Genomic DNA, 16,588 nt, shown 5'->3' with positions numbered 1-16,588 from the left:
TAATAATGAAGTAATAATTACGTTTTTAGACCAATAGTTATGCCAGCTCACATTGAGGTTATTATTAGCGCTAGCCGGCAGTAACCCTGGAGTGAGGTGAGGAAGGGACGGGGGTTTGTAAATATAGGGGAAAGTTGAGCCTGAGTATCAAGTGACACACAGTAACCCGGGTCACAGCGCCAAGGTCGCAGTCACACTGTGCAATATAACCACAACCGCTAGGACTGGAAACAGCAGAATGAATCCTTCACTTGAGTCACAGAAACACTAACTTTAACTTCATGTACAGTTCAGACGATTTCAGAGAATCAAGAACAGTGGCCTACTATTGAAAATGACTGGAACAAAAGTTGTCTCTAGTTCAGGGAATGGGCCTGTGGAAGGCAGTGTTGGACCTATTTCATAACATAAATAATATAATATAAATAGTATCTTTGTGTGACCCCCCCCCCCCCCCACCACCACCACCCTCCTATCTGCTCTGCCCGCTAGACAAATAAATAAGTTTGGCAATCGTGCAAAAAGAAATAAGAACTAAAGAATAAATACCAGTTTGCAGCGCTTCAGCGTTGGAACCAGTTTTATCTGCATTTTGTGGCGCATTGAGACTTTATTTCAGAATGAGTCAAAACAAACGACAACAGAAAGCTTGTTTCAGTCTTACAACCCGACTAGTCAGATGGGTGTTGAACTACACGAAGAAACAGTTGGTATGGCAACGATCACAAAAGCCAAATCCATGTCTAGGCTTATACTCAATCTTTATTTGGATTAAATCACACGCATACTTCACATACTACAAAAATATTGACATTTGGATAATAAGAACTCAATTATGCCATGTGTGAAAGGGACTTTCTGTGACACACACACACACACACACACACACACACACACACACACACACACACACACACACACACACACACACACACACACACACACACACACACACACACACACACACACACACACTATCCTGGAGGCCAGGTCATCTGCCGTCCTCCCAGGACGTGGAGGTGGAGGTGATAGACGGACTGGGCGCCGTGGGGCCCGTCGTTGATCACTGCGGACGATATGAGAAGGAGCAGCATGAAGACAGAGGAATACTGTCCTACTGTACATGAGGACAGAGGAACACTGTCCTGTACTGTACATGAGGACAGAGACGAACACTGTCCTGTACTGTACATGAGGACAGAGACGAACACTGTCCTGTACTGTACATGAGAACAGCGTTGTCCTGTACTGTACATGAGGACAGTGTTGTCCTGTACTGTACATGAGGACAGAGGAACACTGTCCTGTACTGTACATGAGGACAGAGACGAACACTGTCCTGTACTGTACATGAGGACAGCGTTGTCCTGTACTGTACATGAGGACAGAGACGAACACTGTACTGTACATGAGGACAGTGTTGTCCTGTACTGTACATGAGGACAGCGTTGTCCTGTCCTGTACATGAGGACAGTGTTGTCCTGTACTGTACATGATGACAGTGTTGTCCTCATGTACATGATGTTGACGCTCCAGTGAGGTCAGTGGCCGCTCACCTACTCTGTAGCCTTCGCTCAAACGTTCCTTCTTCGCCACGTTCTTGGCCACGACCAGCAGGTGTCCTAGGAGCTGATGGTTTGAGGAACAGAAAAAAAAAAGTTATTTTTTTGTTGTAGTTTGTTCTAACGGGTTAATACTGGAGCTGGTTCCCGGTCTCTGGCTGGTCCTCCCTACCTCAGCATCAGCGTCCTGGGCCGCGCTGATCCGGGGGATCTGGACCTTGGGGATGACCAGGAAGTGGACCGGAGCCTGGGGGGTGATGTCTCTGAAGGCCAGACACTGGGGGTACAGGGGGGTACAGTCTGTTCAGACACTGGGGTACAGGAGAGACCGGACAGGGGGGTACAGTCTGTTCAGACACTGGGGTACAGGAGAGACCGGACAGGGGGGTACAGTCTGTTCAGACACTGGGGTACAGGAGAGACCGGACAGGGGGGTACAGTCTGTTCAGACACTGGGGTACAGGAGAGACTGGACAGGGGTTTGGTGAGTCTGCTCAAACACGAGTACGGAGAGAAACAGGAGTTTGAATAGAAGTCTATGTTAAAAGTTGATTTAAGTACTTAGTAATAACGTTACAGATATCTACAATGAACTTTTCCACTAGGGAAGAAATTAGTTGTAGTTATCAATCATTTGAGAAATAAAAGTTATATTTCTTTAATATCTAACTTTAATTCTTAATTTGCTACTAGTCCCAATTACATTATGGATATGTTGAATATATCTTGAAATTCCAAAAAGTCAAAAATCAATTGTTGATATCTACAATTGCTATGATTCAATGTTAAAAGGGCTTGCTATACATGTTGAATTCAAATGCATAGGTGATAGATGTAAATATATGATATATATGTAATAAATATATGGATAACACGTTTTGAACTTCCATCGACCCAGAAATCTCTCCACGTGGAACCCGGCTGATAACAACAAGTTGGAGCACGCAGCACCACGCTGCTACCTTCTCGTCCTCGTAGATGATGTCCGCAGGGATGCTCTTGTCGATAACTTTGGAGAAGATGGTGGGAGCCGCAGAGCCGTACCTCCTGCTGGCCTCCTCCGCCAGGCTCACCTCGTCCCGTCGGGAACACAACCCTCTCCGGAGACAGTGGCTCAATACAGCCTGGAGACAGGTGGGCATCAGGTAAACATGAATAAAACAATGACCCCCCGATCACTACAGACCTCCAACCTGACCCCCTGATCACCTGACCCCCCCAGAGACAGCGGGCTGGGAGATCGATCAGATCAAATAACGTGTCTGAGGACACTTCCGTAAAGATGGAAAGAAATGGGCAGATTCGGAGTTTGCGGTTCAATAGATCATCAGTGAAACATCGTTGCGACACAAATGACACCTCTAGCTAAATGTAGTACCCTAGAGAACCTAGAGAACCAGCTACAACCTTGTTGTCATCCAAACGAGCCGTCTTTAGCGAACGGTGAACTGCATTGGCTTCTATGAGCTGTCGGCTTTCAGCCGAGCTTAGGGACCGTCTGCAAAGTGCAAAACGGAAAACGACCACAATGGTCAAATTTCAATAGCGTCGCCATTGTTGACTCTAGAGCCCCACAACTTGCTCCATACAGGCAGGGCCCCTATATGGTCTTACTACAACCTTTAGTTTTGAAGAATATATCTCTTCTTATTTTTGAGGATTTTTTTATTTAGCAACAATTTCAATAGCGTCGCCATTATTGACTCTAGAGCCCCCAAACTTGCTCCATATAGGCATATATAGGAATTATTTCACAGGGTGTCAGGTAGGGGGTGAGAAAGAGGGGCAGATTGGCCATTTACCGGCCTGACTGCCTGAGGGTAGAAGCTGTTGGCAAGTCTGCGGGTTCCTGAAGAATCTGTATTTTTTCCCCTGAGGGCAGTAATTGTAAAAGTTTGTGTGCTGGGTGTAGCTGGCCCTGGAGGTGCTCTTAACATGTTTAATAAAACTGGAGGTGTGGAGATGTCTAAATTATCTTCCTGATTATCTTCCTGAGTTATGATTTGCAGAGTCCAAGACAAATATCCCAATGGGGACGGAGACATTTATTATATTATATTCTCAACGCCATCTGCTGGAAAGAAAAATGGAAAGACGTGGTCTGTTGAAAACATAGATTTCACACTTCAAATAATCCTTGTAGAATGGGTCCATATAAGTATAGTGGGACTACATGTTAAACCATTTTCATGCAGCTCGGTGCATTTCAGTGTTCCAGGAAACTTCAGCAAAAAAAGGCTATAGATCTATAATAACGACCTCCCGAGAGTCTGTGAGGGCGAGAGCATAAATCGCACTTTCAACGAAACATGCAGTGAACTGTCAATCAACTAGGGTGGCACCTGTATGGAGCACGTTCTGGAGCTCTAGAGTCAATAATGGCGAGTTCACCGTTCGCTAAAGACGGCTCGTTTGGATGACAACAAGGTTGTCGCTGGTTCTCTAGGTTCTCTAGGGTACTACATTCAGCTAGAGCTGTCATTTGTGTCGCAACGATGTTTCACTGATGATCTATTGAACCGCAAACTCCTTCTGAACACGAACAACACGTCTCAGATCAGACCCACCTCTGGTCGGACGGCGAGCGCTGACGGGGAGCGGCGGGGAGCGGCGCTCCCGAACGAACCGATCCGGAGCAGCCGAACGGAACCCATGGCTGTAGCCTGTAGCAACAGGTCTGCTGCCGTAAAGGTCTGTCTGTCAGATGCGCGTCTTCTGCCGTAAAGGGAATCCAAACGGCTGAAATCCAACGACTGTCGCAAACAATAATAAACGAATCCATTCATAAACCTTCGGAGTACAGACACATCCGGTGTGTTGGTGTCTATCTGCTATTTAACCCGTTTAGAAATCAGAATATTGTAAATATAACACTCCTACGAACGCTCTCCGTGCGGTAGTGGGCGCTGTGGAGACGGGAGGGGGCGGGGGGCTGTAGAGACGGGGGGGCTGTAGAGACGGGGGGGGGGGGGGGGGGGGGGGGCTGCAGAGACGGGAGGGGGCGTGGTGGAGACGGACGACTCGATGACGACACTGACGGAAGAAGAACCAGGGGGCGGGGCGTCCGAGTGGAAACATGGCGGCCCGCACACGCGTGTCCTTGCAGTCGCTGCTCCGTCGAAATGTGCATTTCTGGAGAACCAAGAGGAGCCTCCACGCCGAGGCGGCCGTGAAGCAGCCCTGCTACCCGGCCGTGGTGCCCTCGCTGACCGCCAAGAGCAAGTCCTCCCTGAAGTACCGCTACGAGCTGCGCCTGGAGGACGTCAGAGCCGCGGCCGTGGAGGAGAAGCTCCGGCTTCTGACCAGAATACAGCGGAAGAAGTACGTCGTGTTCCCCCAGACGCTGTCCCGCAACGCGGACCAATGGCACCAACACTTCACCAAGACGGCCTACATCCCGGGGCTGCCCGACGTGTACTCCGCGGCGGAGCGGGCCCCGGAGGACTCGCCCCCCGCGGGCGGACGGACAGCCCTGCCTGTCATCGGGGAGGACACGTTCGGGGAGATCCGCTCCCTGGTCACTCACGCGGTCCTCCAGGAGCAGTGGTACATGAAGAAGCGGGAGCCCTTCCTGTACCGGCGGCAGGAGCACTTCGTGGAGCCCTTCATGCGGAACCTGGTCGCAGGGGTGACCGGCTGCCTGGCCCAGCACAACCCCCTGCTGCTCCTGGCGAGCAAAGGTACCGAGGCCCGCGGTCACCTGGTCTGCAGTGTGGCTCTCTCATCTTAAAACAGCTCATGATAACCACAGCGTTGTGCGCTCAGGATAATGATGAACACAGACCGATGATTCGCTCTCCGGTTAACCCACCGTCTGTAACTCTTCATTCTAGATCTAAAACCTGAGGTGAATTTCTATTGGGCGAGAGGTCAGAGGATTATTCCTCGTGGCCATCGAAGGGGCAGAGTTGAGCCAATCAGGTTCCAGATCGATGACAAGCCACACAGTCAAATCAGGATACCCAAACAACTGCCACAGGTAATCACATGTCATCACAGGTCATCACATGTTCGATCCCAACAAACCACCACTTTGGTGGTTTGAAACCGTAACACCTCGTTAACCGTACCTGACTCTGTCCTCTGGGCGTGTCTTCAGTTTGCGCCGATGGAGGCTGCGTTCGGGTTGGACGTCCCGGACATGAAGGTGTCCCCCGACATGATGCCTCTGTTCAAACGACAGTACGACAACCACATCTTCACAGGTAGCGCTGGAACTAAGAGAGATATTAATAATCTATATATATATATATATAATAATGAATCGATTGACCTTCTTAATGAAAACGTGAAACATCAGAGTTCTCGTGGGCCGTGTGTGTGTGTGTGTGTGTGTGTGTGTGTGTGTGTGTGTGTGTGTGTGTGTGTGTGTGTGTGTGTGTGTGTGTGTGTGTGTGTGTGTGTGTGTGTGTGTGTGTGTGTCTCTCAGGGGCCAAGCTGCCGGACCCCTGCAGCTACGGCCACACCCAGTTCCACGTGGTCCAGGACCGGTACCACCGGGACCGCCTGGGGAGGAAGGGCCAGGAGGACCAGGTGGAGGTCCTTCTGCGGGCCCACGGGCTGGCCAGCCTCTTCTGCTGGACCGGGGCGCAGGCCGGCTACCAGGGTAGGGTGACCCTCTGCTCCCCTGTGTGTGTGTGTGTGTGTGAGGTGGGACTTGATTCATATCTGAAGTCTGATTGGCTCAGATCGGCTGAACGGGCGTTTCACCCTCTCCTGCTCAGGTTGGTTTCGGCCAATCATGGCACTGGAGGCGGGGGTCTGTAAGCGTGTAATTGGCTGTTGGCCGCAAACAAAGACTAGTAAACTGTAAATGTGTTCTCTGTTAAGCACTTAGAAAAGCCCTGTGTAAAGACACAGTAATACAGCTGCACAGACGCACTACAACATCTGGGCTGGTCCTGAGCTCCTCTGTGCTCCGTCCGACATGGTCATGTTGTCACCCCACCTGGTCATGTTGTCACCCTCTCACCCCACCTGGTCATGTTGTCGCCCTCTCACCCCACCTGGTCATGTTGTCACCCTCTCACCCCACCTGGTCATGTTCTCACCCTCTCACCCCACCTGGTCATGTTCTCACCCTCTCACCCCACCTGGTCATGTGCTCACCCTCTCACCCCACCTGGTCACCCTCTCACCCCACCTGGTCATGTTGTCACCCTCTCACCCCACCTGGTCACCCTCTCACCCCACCTGGTCATGTTCTCACTCTCTCACCCCACGTGGTCATGTTGTCACCCTCTCACCCCACCTGGTCATGTTGTCACCCTCTCACCCCCACCTGGTCATGTTCTCACCCTCTCACCCCACCTGGTCACCCTCTCACCCCCACCTGGTCATGTTGTCACCCTCTCACCCCCACCTGGTCATGTTCTCACCCTCTCACCCCCCCTGGTCATGTTGTCACCCTCTCACCCCCACCTGGTCATGTTGTCACCCTCTCACCCCACCTGGTCACCCTCTCACCCCCACCTGGTCATGTTGTCACCCTCTCACCCCACCTGGTCACCCTCTCACCCCCACCTGGTCATGTTGTCACCCTCTCACCCCACCTGGTCACCCTCTCACCCCACCTGGTCATGTTGTCACCCTCTCACCCCACCTGGTCATGTTGTCACCCTCTCACCCCACCTGGTCATGTTGTCACCCTCTCACCCCACCTGGTCATGTTCTCACCCTCTCACCCCACCTGGTCACCCTCTCACCCCACCTGGTCATGTTGTCACCCTCTCACCCCACCTGGTCATGTTGTCACCCTCTCACCCCACCTGGTCATGTTGTCACCCTCTCACCCCACGTGGTCATGTTGTCACCCTCTCACCCCCACCTGGTCATGTTGTCACCCTCTCACCCCCACCTGGTCATGTTGTCACCCTCTCACCCCCACCTGGTCATGTTCTCACCCTCTCACCCCACCTGGTCATGTTCTCACCCTCTCACCCCCACCTGGTCATGTTCTCACCCTCTCACCCCCACCTGGTCATGTTGTCACCCTCTCACCCCACCTGGTCATGTTGTCACCCTCTCACCCCACCTGGTCACCCTCTCACCCCACCTGGTCATGTTGTCACCCTCTCACCCCACCTGGTCATGTTGTCACCCTCTCACCCCACGTGGTCATGTTCTCACCCTCTCACCCCACGTGGTCATGTTGTCACATGTTGTTGTGATGGTGTGTTGGTCACCGGGCTGCTCTCCCTCTGGTCCTCAGGCTTCTGGGCGCGGGAGGACGTGCCACGGCCGTTCGTGTCCCAGGCCGTGATCACGGACGGACAGTTCTTCTCCTTCTTCTGCTACCAGCTCAACACGCTGGCGCTGTCGGTGGACGCCGACGTGGACAACCCCCGCAGGAACGTGCTGTGGGGCACGGAGAGCCGGCCTCTGTTCCGGGGCGTGGAGGACGGCCGCGTGCTCGGCCTGGACGACGACGTGCTGCGGCTGCTGGTCCAGTTCCTCATGAACCGGCCCCTGGAGGCCTGAGCGCCTCGGGGGCCCTTTGGGGGGCCCTTAGAGGCCTGACTGCTCCTGGGTCTGTCCTAGACCCCCGACGGGTCCTGGGTCGGTCCCTGTAAGAGGAGCGGCCCCTGGTCTAGTCCAGGTCCCTCTAGATTCTGAAGATCAAGGGATCGTGTTGAAGACACTTGGGTTGGAATCATGTTATCATTCAGAACCTCAAAGACTTGATCCCACGAAGGGGCTTAGAGAAGAGGGGAGGATGGGGAACGTGTTGGAGGAACCACGCTGTATATTTATGCTTGAAAAGACTGCATATTGTGTTCATGCCTCGATAAATTAATGCTTTTGAAGTAGTCCTTGTGTGTTTTACTGTAATCCATCACACCACAATATTCATCTAGTAGTGTTTGGTTTGGAGGAACGAGTGTAGTCCAGTATGCAGTACATTGTCGGTGAGTAATGGGGAGTGGAGATCAGGGAAGCATGTTTCTACAGCCACAGGAACTCGGAATCATTCATGGTTTCATGGAATTCAACTTTCCTCCACTAGAGGGCGGGTTGTGTTTTGCAACAAACAATTTGAATCAGAATCGGAACACTTTAGTACCTTTTTATTTGGATGTTTATTGACGCTTGATAGAGGTTTTAAGATGCACGTTATGAGAGCTCCAGGCACCTCTGGAGGAGGACGTTGAGCTGAAAGCTAAGGGGTTGTTGGCTGATGTGTGGAGCAGGTAAAGCAGGTGAATCTAGCTGGTACTTTTGGACCGTTTAAGGCACTGTACAAAAGTGTTTAACAATCACTAGTATAATTAGCAGTCACAGAAACTGAAAGTAAAGCTGAATTTGAAATAGATTTGGTTCCAGAGATACCATTTATATTTGGAGTGAACCCAAAACCAAAGTGAGATCCGTCTCGGGTCCGTCCACATTAGTTCATATATTGCTGTTCTGTTGATAATACAACGGTCCACAAACACACTTCCTGGGCAAGAGGAATCCGATTGGCCGGTCAGACCTTCCGCTGCCTGGTGGAAGAATCCGTGTCGTCTCCTCCGCCGTCATCTGGGGTCCTGAACACAGATGGGGAGATGGGGGGGCTCAAGACCCAGAGAAGGGGTGCTCCCCCCGGGGCTCAGCCAGGCCACCTGCAGGCGTGCGGGGGGGGGGCCTGACTGCCCACAGGAGGCCACTGCAGTCTGGAGTGTCTGCTGTATGACTGAATAGTAGAAAGGTGCAACGATACTCACAGTTTATGAGCTTGGTCATCACTCAATGCATTATCTGTGAAGACAAAAGCAGCCATTGATGCAGTATTTAAAGTACGTTCTACGTTCTGTGACTTATTGGAACCATCATTGCCACTGCCTGGGAGGGGACAGAAGGTCTGGCCTGTGGGGGGTCTGTCGGCCCTCAGGGGGGTCTAAGACTTGGGGTTCCAGGGGGTGTGTACCCCTCAGGGAGGGCTAAGACTTGGGGTTCCAGGGGGTGTGTACCCCTGAGGGAGGGCTAAGACTTGGGGTTCCAGTGGGTGTGTACCCCTGAGGGGGGTCTAAGACTTGGGGTTCCAGGGGGTGTGTACCCCTCAGGGAGGGCTAAGACTTGGGGTTCCAGGGGGTGTGTACCCCTGAGGGAGGGCTAAGACTTGGGGTTCCGGTGGGTGTGTACCCCTGAGGGGGGTCTAAGACTTGGGGTTCCAGGGGGTGTGTGTACCCCTGAGGGAGGTCTAAGACTTGGGGTTCCAGATGGTTTGGGGTTCCACGTGGTGTTCGTACCCGGTTGCGGCCCGTGGGCTTTGGTCCTCTCGTACAGCAGGATGATGGAGACCAGGACCAGCACCTCGCCCACGATCATCAGGAAGGGCTTCAGGGGCTCCAGGAAGGTGATGACCCTGAGGTCCACACGGCTCAGGGTCACGCTAATGTCGTACACCGCCCCGCAGTAGTAGGCCCCGGTGTCCGCCTCCGTCAGGTTCCGCACCGTCAGCTTGGTCTTCCCCTCCTGGTTGTCGATCTGGTACCGGGGGTGGTCTGCCGCAGGGACTAGGAGCTCCTGGGACGACGACGGAGAACATGGACCGCCGCACTCAGACACATGTTCATCGACTTTAGGCCATTAAAGACTCAGACTTGTGGTCAAAGACCTGAGACTGACTTGCATCTGAAGACTTACGAACATCTCTGATGTACATAAATGTTGACCTTTTAAGTTCCACTGCAAAGGAAATTATTTCAGTGACTCGGTCAAGTGCTGTTTCAATAAGTAAAGGAACAATATCATGTTTTCCCATAATTGTCAAAGATCACTTCCCTGTATACGCATACTGTGTGTGTAATGTGTGTTGCATTAACAGTAGGACGTGAATGCTGAGAACCCAATGAAGGGTTGGGCCACCTTGTCAGTCCCGTTGGCCCTGTACCAGGTCCAGGAGTTGGGGGTGGGCTTGGGGTCTTCCATCTTGCATTGGAGGACCACAGAGTCGCCCACATAGCTCACGATGGGCTTGTCCCTCACCTCCCCGACCCGCGGTGCTGGAACACAGACGTTCACGTGACAATACCATGATGCCTTCACTCAACGTACATCTAACAGGAAGCAGGAGGTTGATAAAGGGACGCCTCTGAAGTGTGTGCTTCCTTCTCATCTCGGTTTCTTTCTTACGGTCCAGCCTCACGGCATCACGGCCTCCTGCTGGAGCAGCCAGTGCTGGTCGAGGCGTTGGAGGGCCAATAGGGGGCGCTAATCCCTCTGCATGTTTAATAGCATTATCCCCTTTCTAATAGGAGCTCTCTCCAATGACATTCAACTTGATCATTCATCAGGATCAAGACTGATATTCCAGGCGTGTGATTGGGGGTCATGGAGTGGGTCCTCATAACTGTTCAGGAACAGGATATTTACCTGCCAAAATGAAGTCTACTTCTGCTCGATTGTCAAAGACACAGGAGTAATTACCCAGGCCCTCTTCACCAGTGATGCTGAACCTGAACCAGAGAAACACAGCAGTCAGGACTGGGAGCAAAAGGTCACACACTTGTTTTTTTCATAACCATTTGTTTTTGATACATAATTTATTCAGCCTTCCATGTTGATTATTGAACTGTACGCCCCCCTCTGAGACCACCATCCACACCCGTCTTTTTAGCGGATTACGTTTCAATGAAAACATCATAAAATTAAACTGCAACAAAAGAGCAGTGAGTGTCTGCGTGACAGCTGTGAGAGGCTTAGGGATGGCCTACATCAGAGACAATGGGCCAGGCACAGGACACAATGGGCCGTCTGTAGCCCCGCTGGAGGAACAGGGAAACGTACCATGGCGAACACACACTTCAGTACTCACGCCCGTCGGAGGTTATACTGCTGGTTCTCCAGCAGGACGGGCAGGCGGCTGTCAGCCAGCTCAGAACCGTCCTTCCTCCAGAACCCCGAGATGTTGTCCGGTCTGTCCTGACCCCCCGTCCAGGTGCACTCCAGGGCCAGGGTCAGGGGCCTCACCACCTGGACCTCCTCCACGTGGCTCTCCCCTGGGGAGGAGGGCCGAGGTACGACGTCAACAGACCCACACCACCGGCTACAATCAGGTTCACAGATTCACTCGCCAAGGCGTGGTCCACTTATAGTCATGGATTCATGCAGACTTGAATTCAACGGTGGTTGACGGAATGTTTCAGCCTCTCACCTCCTGCCCACCCTGATCAGGACTGTCCCTCGTGAGGCTTACTGCCGATAGAGCATCACACACACACACACACACACACACACACACACACACACACACACACACACACACACACACACACACACACACACACACACACACACACACACACACACACACACACACACACACACACACACACACACAACTACACACAGCAGATCAAACATGGAGGGGAATGACTCTGGGCTGCTGAAGACATGAGTGATGAGGGGCCAACCGGCCTTACCTTTGAACACCACACTCCTCACGTCGGATGTGAGCGGGGACCCGGAGACCGCCGCGGTCTGGGTGGACCCAGGTCCGCCTGCTTCCCAGTAAACAAGCAGACGGAACCAGTTCACACACTAAAGCATGTGCTGGTTAGTTCAACACACACACACACACACACACACCTGGTAAAAGAGTGTGTGTTTACAGTACAGACTGTCTTGACCCGTGTCGTGTAAATGGTGCGTCTGCAAGAATAGCAGTAGGGACAAAACAAACTGAGGGTCCCACCAGGGGAACAACCTGTCCCTTACGCCCCGCTACATCTGCCCCGCTACAGAGCTGCATCTGCCCCGCTAGAGCTTCATCTTCCCCGCTACAGAGCTGCATCTGCCCCGCTACAGAGACTCATCTGCCCCGCTAGAGCTTCATCTGCCCCGCTACAGAGACTCATCTGCCCCGCTACAGAGACTCATCTGCCCCGCTAGAGCTTCATCTGCCCCGCTACAGAGACTCATCTGCCCCGCTACAGAGACTCATCTGCCCCGCTACAGAGACTCATCTGCCCCGCTAGAGCTTCATCTGCCCCGCTACAGAGACTCATCTGCCCCGCTACAGAGACTCATCTGCCCCGCTACAGAGACTCATCTGCCCCGCTACAGAGACTCATCTGCCCCGCTAGAGCTTCATCTGCCCTGCTACAGAGACTCATCTGCCCCGCTACAGAGACTCATCTGCCCCGCTACAGAGACTCATCTGCCCTGCTACAGAGACTCATCTGCCCCGCTAGAGCTGCCCATCTCTCCTCACAAGGTCACTCAATTCACCGGTCATAGAGACAGGACATGCAGTGCAATGCTAACACAGCCCAGACACACACACACACACACACACACACACACACACACACACACACACACACACACACACACACACACACACACACACACACACACACACACACACACACACACACACACACACACACACACACACACAGTCCTAAACAAGAAATAGCGGTTTACTTGAATGAATGCTCCCCAAGGAGAGGGACAGCAGGAGCAGCTGAGAGCAGAGCTTCACCCTGGAGACGAGCATGGTCCTCCTGTACGTCTCTGATCAGTCAGATGGGCGTCCTGTCCGTCTGGTGGAGGAGGCTTAGGGACCCGGTCTGCCTCTAGCTCTCTATCGCTCTCCTCTCTGTCGGCACAGCAGCTAGCGCTAGTCTCCGTGGGAGCTGCGGGCTCCCACCCTGCCCACCCCTCCCCTCCTGTCACAGCGGTGAAGAGTGACGCAGTAGAGTTCACCTTCTGCCCGTTCCCCCGCAGCAGCCTTCATTATGGAGCCTCAGAGCAGCCTTCATTATTTAGCTTCAGAGCAGCCTTCATTATGGAGCCTCAGAGCAGCCTTCATTATGGAGCCTCAGAGCAGCCTTCATTATGGAGCCTCAGAGCAGCCTTCATTATGGAGCCTCAGAGCAGCCTTCATTATTTAGCTTCAGAGCAGCCTTCATTATGGAGCCTCAGAGCAGCCTGGTGTTCACAGGGGGAGCCCCGCCCACCAACAGAACTGACAGTTAGAGGAGGTGATGAGCTGGTCCAGGGAAGCACCTGGTCCTCCATCACTCCTTTACTGAATACCTGTACTAGGATTTATTTATATTTCCTAATACTATGGAGTAACATAGTTGTAACTAGTAAAGTCGTGCTTCCTGGGTTCAGTCAGAGAGCATCTGGGAGACAGAAACACCGACACAGAGACATCCATTCAGCAGTCCAGCCTTCAGACCGGCTGGGCTTAAACACTTAATTCAGGAGATGTGTCTTCTGTGTCACGCCCGTTGATCCAGTCCATCCCAGGGAGAGGAGCCCAGGTGAAGGTCGTTTCAACACTAGGGTTCACTGCTTTGTCTTTTCCATCCTTCCCTTTAGATGGATTGATATTGTTTCAGAATGATCCAATAGATTCATACCTCAATCACCCGTTCATCACACATTCACACTCCGACGGCGGAGTCAGCCCCTCAGGGCGACAGCCAGCGGGTCAGGAGCAGTCAGGGGGAGGCATCTCGCTCAGGGACACCTCCACACTCCTCTAGGAGGAGCCGGGGATCAGACCAACGACCTTCAGGTCACCAGTCAGCTCCTAAACTAGTTATTTAACTCAAACAAAAGTAGCATTGCACACCAATGAATTGTGTTGAATGAACTCCAAAGCCTCCGGTATTGAAGGCCAGTCCCTGGCCCGGTCTGGACCCGGTCTACAGGGCCGGTCTCTGGCCTGGACCCGGTCTACAGGGCCGGCCTCTGGTCTGGACCTGGTCTACAGGGCCGGTCTCTGGCCTGGACCCGGTCTACAGGGCCGGTCTCTGGCCTGGACCCGGTCTCTGGTCTGGACCTGGTCTCTGGTCTGGACCCGGGGCAGGTCTCTGGTCTGGACCTGGTCTCTGGTCTGGACCTGGTCTCTGGTCTGGACCTGGTCTCTGGCCTGGACCAGGTCTCTGGTCTGGACCTGGTCTCTGGCCTGGACCAGGTCTCTGGTCTGGACCCGGTCTCTGGTCTGGACCCGGTCTCTGGCCTGGACCTGGTCTCTGGTCTGGACCTGGTCTCTGGCCTGGACCCGGTCTCTGGTCTGGACCTGGTCTCTGGTCTGGACCCGGGGCAGGTCTCTGGTCTGGACCCGGTCTCTGGTCTGGACCAGGTCTCTGGTCTGGACCCGGGGCAGGTCTCTGGTCTGGACCCGGGGCCCGGGGCTGGTCCCACTGGAGGTCTTCCTGCGGGGGCCGTGTCCCGGCAGGCAGGCGGCCCTCTTATGTAAACGGGTTAATCCCCGTCGTCACATGCAGACGGAGCCAGCAGCGTGTGGCGGCCCCCTCGCCTGCATCAGGTCTCTGATTGGCCGCCCCCTGCCGCCCCGCCTGGGTGACCCTGTGTGTGGACCTGAGGGCTCAGAGGCGGGACTCTGAATCTGCCCGGAGGCTCACCACAGACCGGCTGACGGAGGGATGAGGAGGGGAGCACAGGGAGTCTTCTCCGTCCAATCCTCTTCAACTGGTGGAGGTGAAAACTCAAAGTCAAACTAAAAGACGGTGAGGTGAGAGAGTTCCACACCGTCGACCGCAGGGCGTCCAGGAGCCCTGCTGCATTCTGGGAGGAGGACAGGAGGAGCCCAGGCGCCATGACGACCACGGAGATGACCCGCGAGCAGCAGGAGGAGTACCAGAAGCAGCTGATGGAGGAGAAGTAAGTCCCCCCTGACCCCTGACCTCTTTGGTGGGTCACATGGTACGGAGCCTGGAGGGGTACCAGTACAGCAGGGATGAAGAGGAGAGGAGAGGAGAGGAGGAGAGGAGGAGAGAGGAGAGGAGGGGAGGGGAGGGGGTGCAGAGGAGGAGAGGAGAGGAGGAGAGGAGAGGGGAGGAGGGGAGGGGGTGCAGAGGAGGAGAGGAGAGGAGGGGAGGAGGGGGTGAGAAGGAGAGGAGAGGAGGAGGAGAGGAGAGGGTGAGAAGGAAAGGAGATGAGAGGAGAGGAGGAGAGAGGAGAGGAGGAGAGGAGAGGAGGAGAGAGGAGAGGGTGAGGAGGAGAGGAGAGGGTGAGAAGGAAAGGAGAGGAGAGGAGAAGAGAGGAGAGGAGGAGAGGAGAGGAGGAGAGAGGAGAGGGTGAGGAGGAGAGGAGAGGAGAGGAGGGGAGGGGGTGCAGAGGAGGAGAGAGGAGAGGGGAGGAGGGGGTGAGAAGGAGAGGGTGAGAAGGAAAGGAGAGGAGAGGAGAGGAGGAGAGGATAGGAGAGGAGGAGAGAGGAGAGGGTGAGGAGGAGAGGGTGCAGAGGAGAGGAGGAGTGCAGTGAGTCAGGAGGGTTCTGTCTATAAGGGACGGTTTGGGGACAACTCTATTTTTAAGCTTTGACAATTGGGCTCAATTCAAGAAATGTATAACTAGAATAACAGCAGATGTTTTTTCAGGTTGATATTAAATCTTACTACTTGTGTCTCCCATCAAAGACAGTTAATCAGTGCATTAATTAGTGCATTGTGTGGTGTCTGTTCTGGCTATGAAAAAATGAGGACTATTCTGGGATGGTTTATTATTTTTTTTTTTTATTAAGTTTTTTTTTTTCTGGTTCATCACAGAAGAAGAATAGGATGCAAACAGCAGGGTTCATGTTGCAGGTCAAAGCCTTCATAAAAAGCATGAGGGCTGAGAGTAAAGGAGGGAACAGGATATATGATCATATATGATATATATAATAATTTATACTATAATATATCATAAATGATACCATATGATAATATCTAATGATATATCTAATAATATCTAATGATACCATGTGATAATATCTAATGATATATCTGATAATATCTAATGATACCATATGATGATATATGATATATCTAATGATACCATATGATAATATCTAATGATACCATATGATAATATCTAATGATATATCTGATAATATCTATTGATACCATATGATGATATATAATGATATATCTATTGATACCATATGATGATATACAATGATATATCTAATGATATATCTGATAATATCTATTGATACCATATGATGATATATTAATGATATAATACATAATGACCTCCTCAGTGGATGCTGACCACTAATCCTCTGGTCTGACCCGACC

The 16,588-nt window shown here is 52.6% G+C and overlaps 4 protein-coding genes across 6 annotated transcripts in view; 2 read left to right on the top strand and 2 right to left on the bottom strand.

Moving 5' to 3' along the window:
- Window positions 1-744: 744 nt before the first annotated feature.
- Window positions 745-4,334, bottom strand: hint2 (histidine triad nucleotide binding protein 2). 3 transcript variants are annotated; one of them, XM_084468088.1, is made up of 6 exons: window positions 4,130-4,334; window positions 2,525-2,686; window positions 1,735-1,839; window positions 1,557-1,629; window positions 976-1,066; window positions 745-937 (listed from the first exon to the last, which is right to left on the bottom strand). In XM_084468088.1, coding segments are annotated over exons 1-6 (519 nt in total). In that variant the 5' UTR covers window positions 4,217-4,334; the 3' UTR covers window positions 745-936. The 3 variants fall into 3 exon arrangements, with proteins under 3 accessions (XP_084324214.1, XP_084324213.1, XP_084324215.1); XM_084468087.1 differs by having other exon boundaries at window positions 745-1,066; window positions 4,130-4,333; XM_084468089.1 differs by having other exon boundaries at window positions 745-1,066; window positions 1,561-1,629; window positions 4,130-4,333.
- A 222-nt stretch (window positions 4,335-4,556) lies between these two features.
- mrps30 (mitochondrial ribosomal protein S30) lies at window positions 4,557-8,371 on the top strand. The gene is made up of 5 exons (XM_084468243.1): window positions 4,557-5,242; window positions 5,396-5,541; window positions 5,662-5,767; window positions 5,992-6,168; window positions 7,774-8,371. Exons 1-5 carry the CDS (start codon window positions 4,639-4,641, stop codon window positions 8,040-8,042), a joined length of 1,302 nt encoding a protein of 433 aa, XP_084324369.1. The 5' UTR covers window positions 4,557-4,638; the 3' UTR covers window positions 8,043-8,371.
- Window positions 8,235-11,645, bottom strand: emb (embigin; the record flags this gene model as incomplete). The annotated part of the gene is made up of 7 exons (XM_084468953.1): window positions 8,235-8,259; window positions 9,037-9,091; window positions 9,794-10,070; window positions 10,413-10,549; window positions 10,920-11,002; window positions 11,362-11,545; window positions 11,636-11,645. The coding sequence occupies 7 exons, from the start codon at window positions 11,643-11,645 to the stop codon at window positions 8,235-8,237; spliced, it is 771 nt and encodes a 256-aa protein (XP_084325079.1).
- Window positions 11,646-15,126: 3,481 nt separating this feature from the next.
- The window catches only part of cplx4b (complexin 4b), a gene marked incomplete at both ends in the record, with an annotated part of 2,587 nt that continues 1,125 nt past the window's right edge, over window positions 15,127-16,588 (top strand). The window contains one exon of the mRNA XM_084468952.1: window positions 15,127-15,191. Coding sequence (XP_084325078.1) covers window positions 15,127-15,191 — 65 coding nt within the window. The remainder of the gene's footprint in view (window positions 15,192-16,588) is intronic.

Source organism: Micromesistius poutassou (assembly GCF_964030765.1).
Source record: "Micromesistius poutassou genome assembly, chromosome: 5".
Classification (NCBI taxonomy): domain Eukaryota; kingdom Metazoa; phylum Chordata; class Actinopteri; order Gadiformes; family Gadidae; genus Micromesistius; species Micromesistius poutassou.
This window is presented reverse-complemented; position numbering and strand designations above follow the sequence as displayed.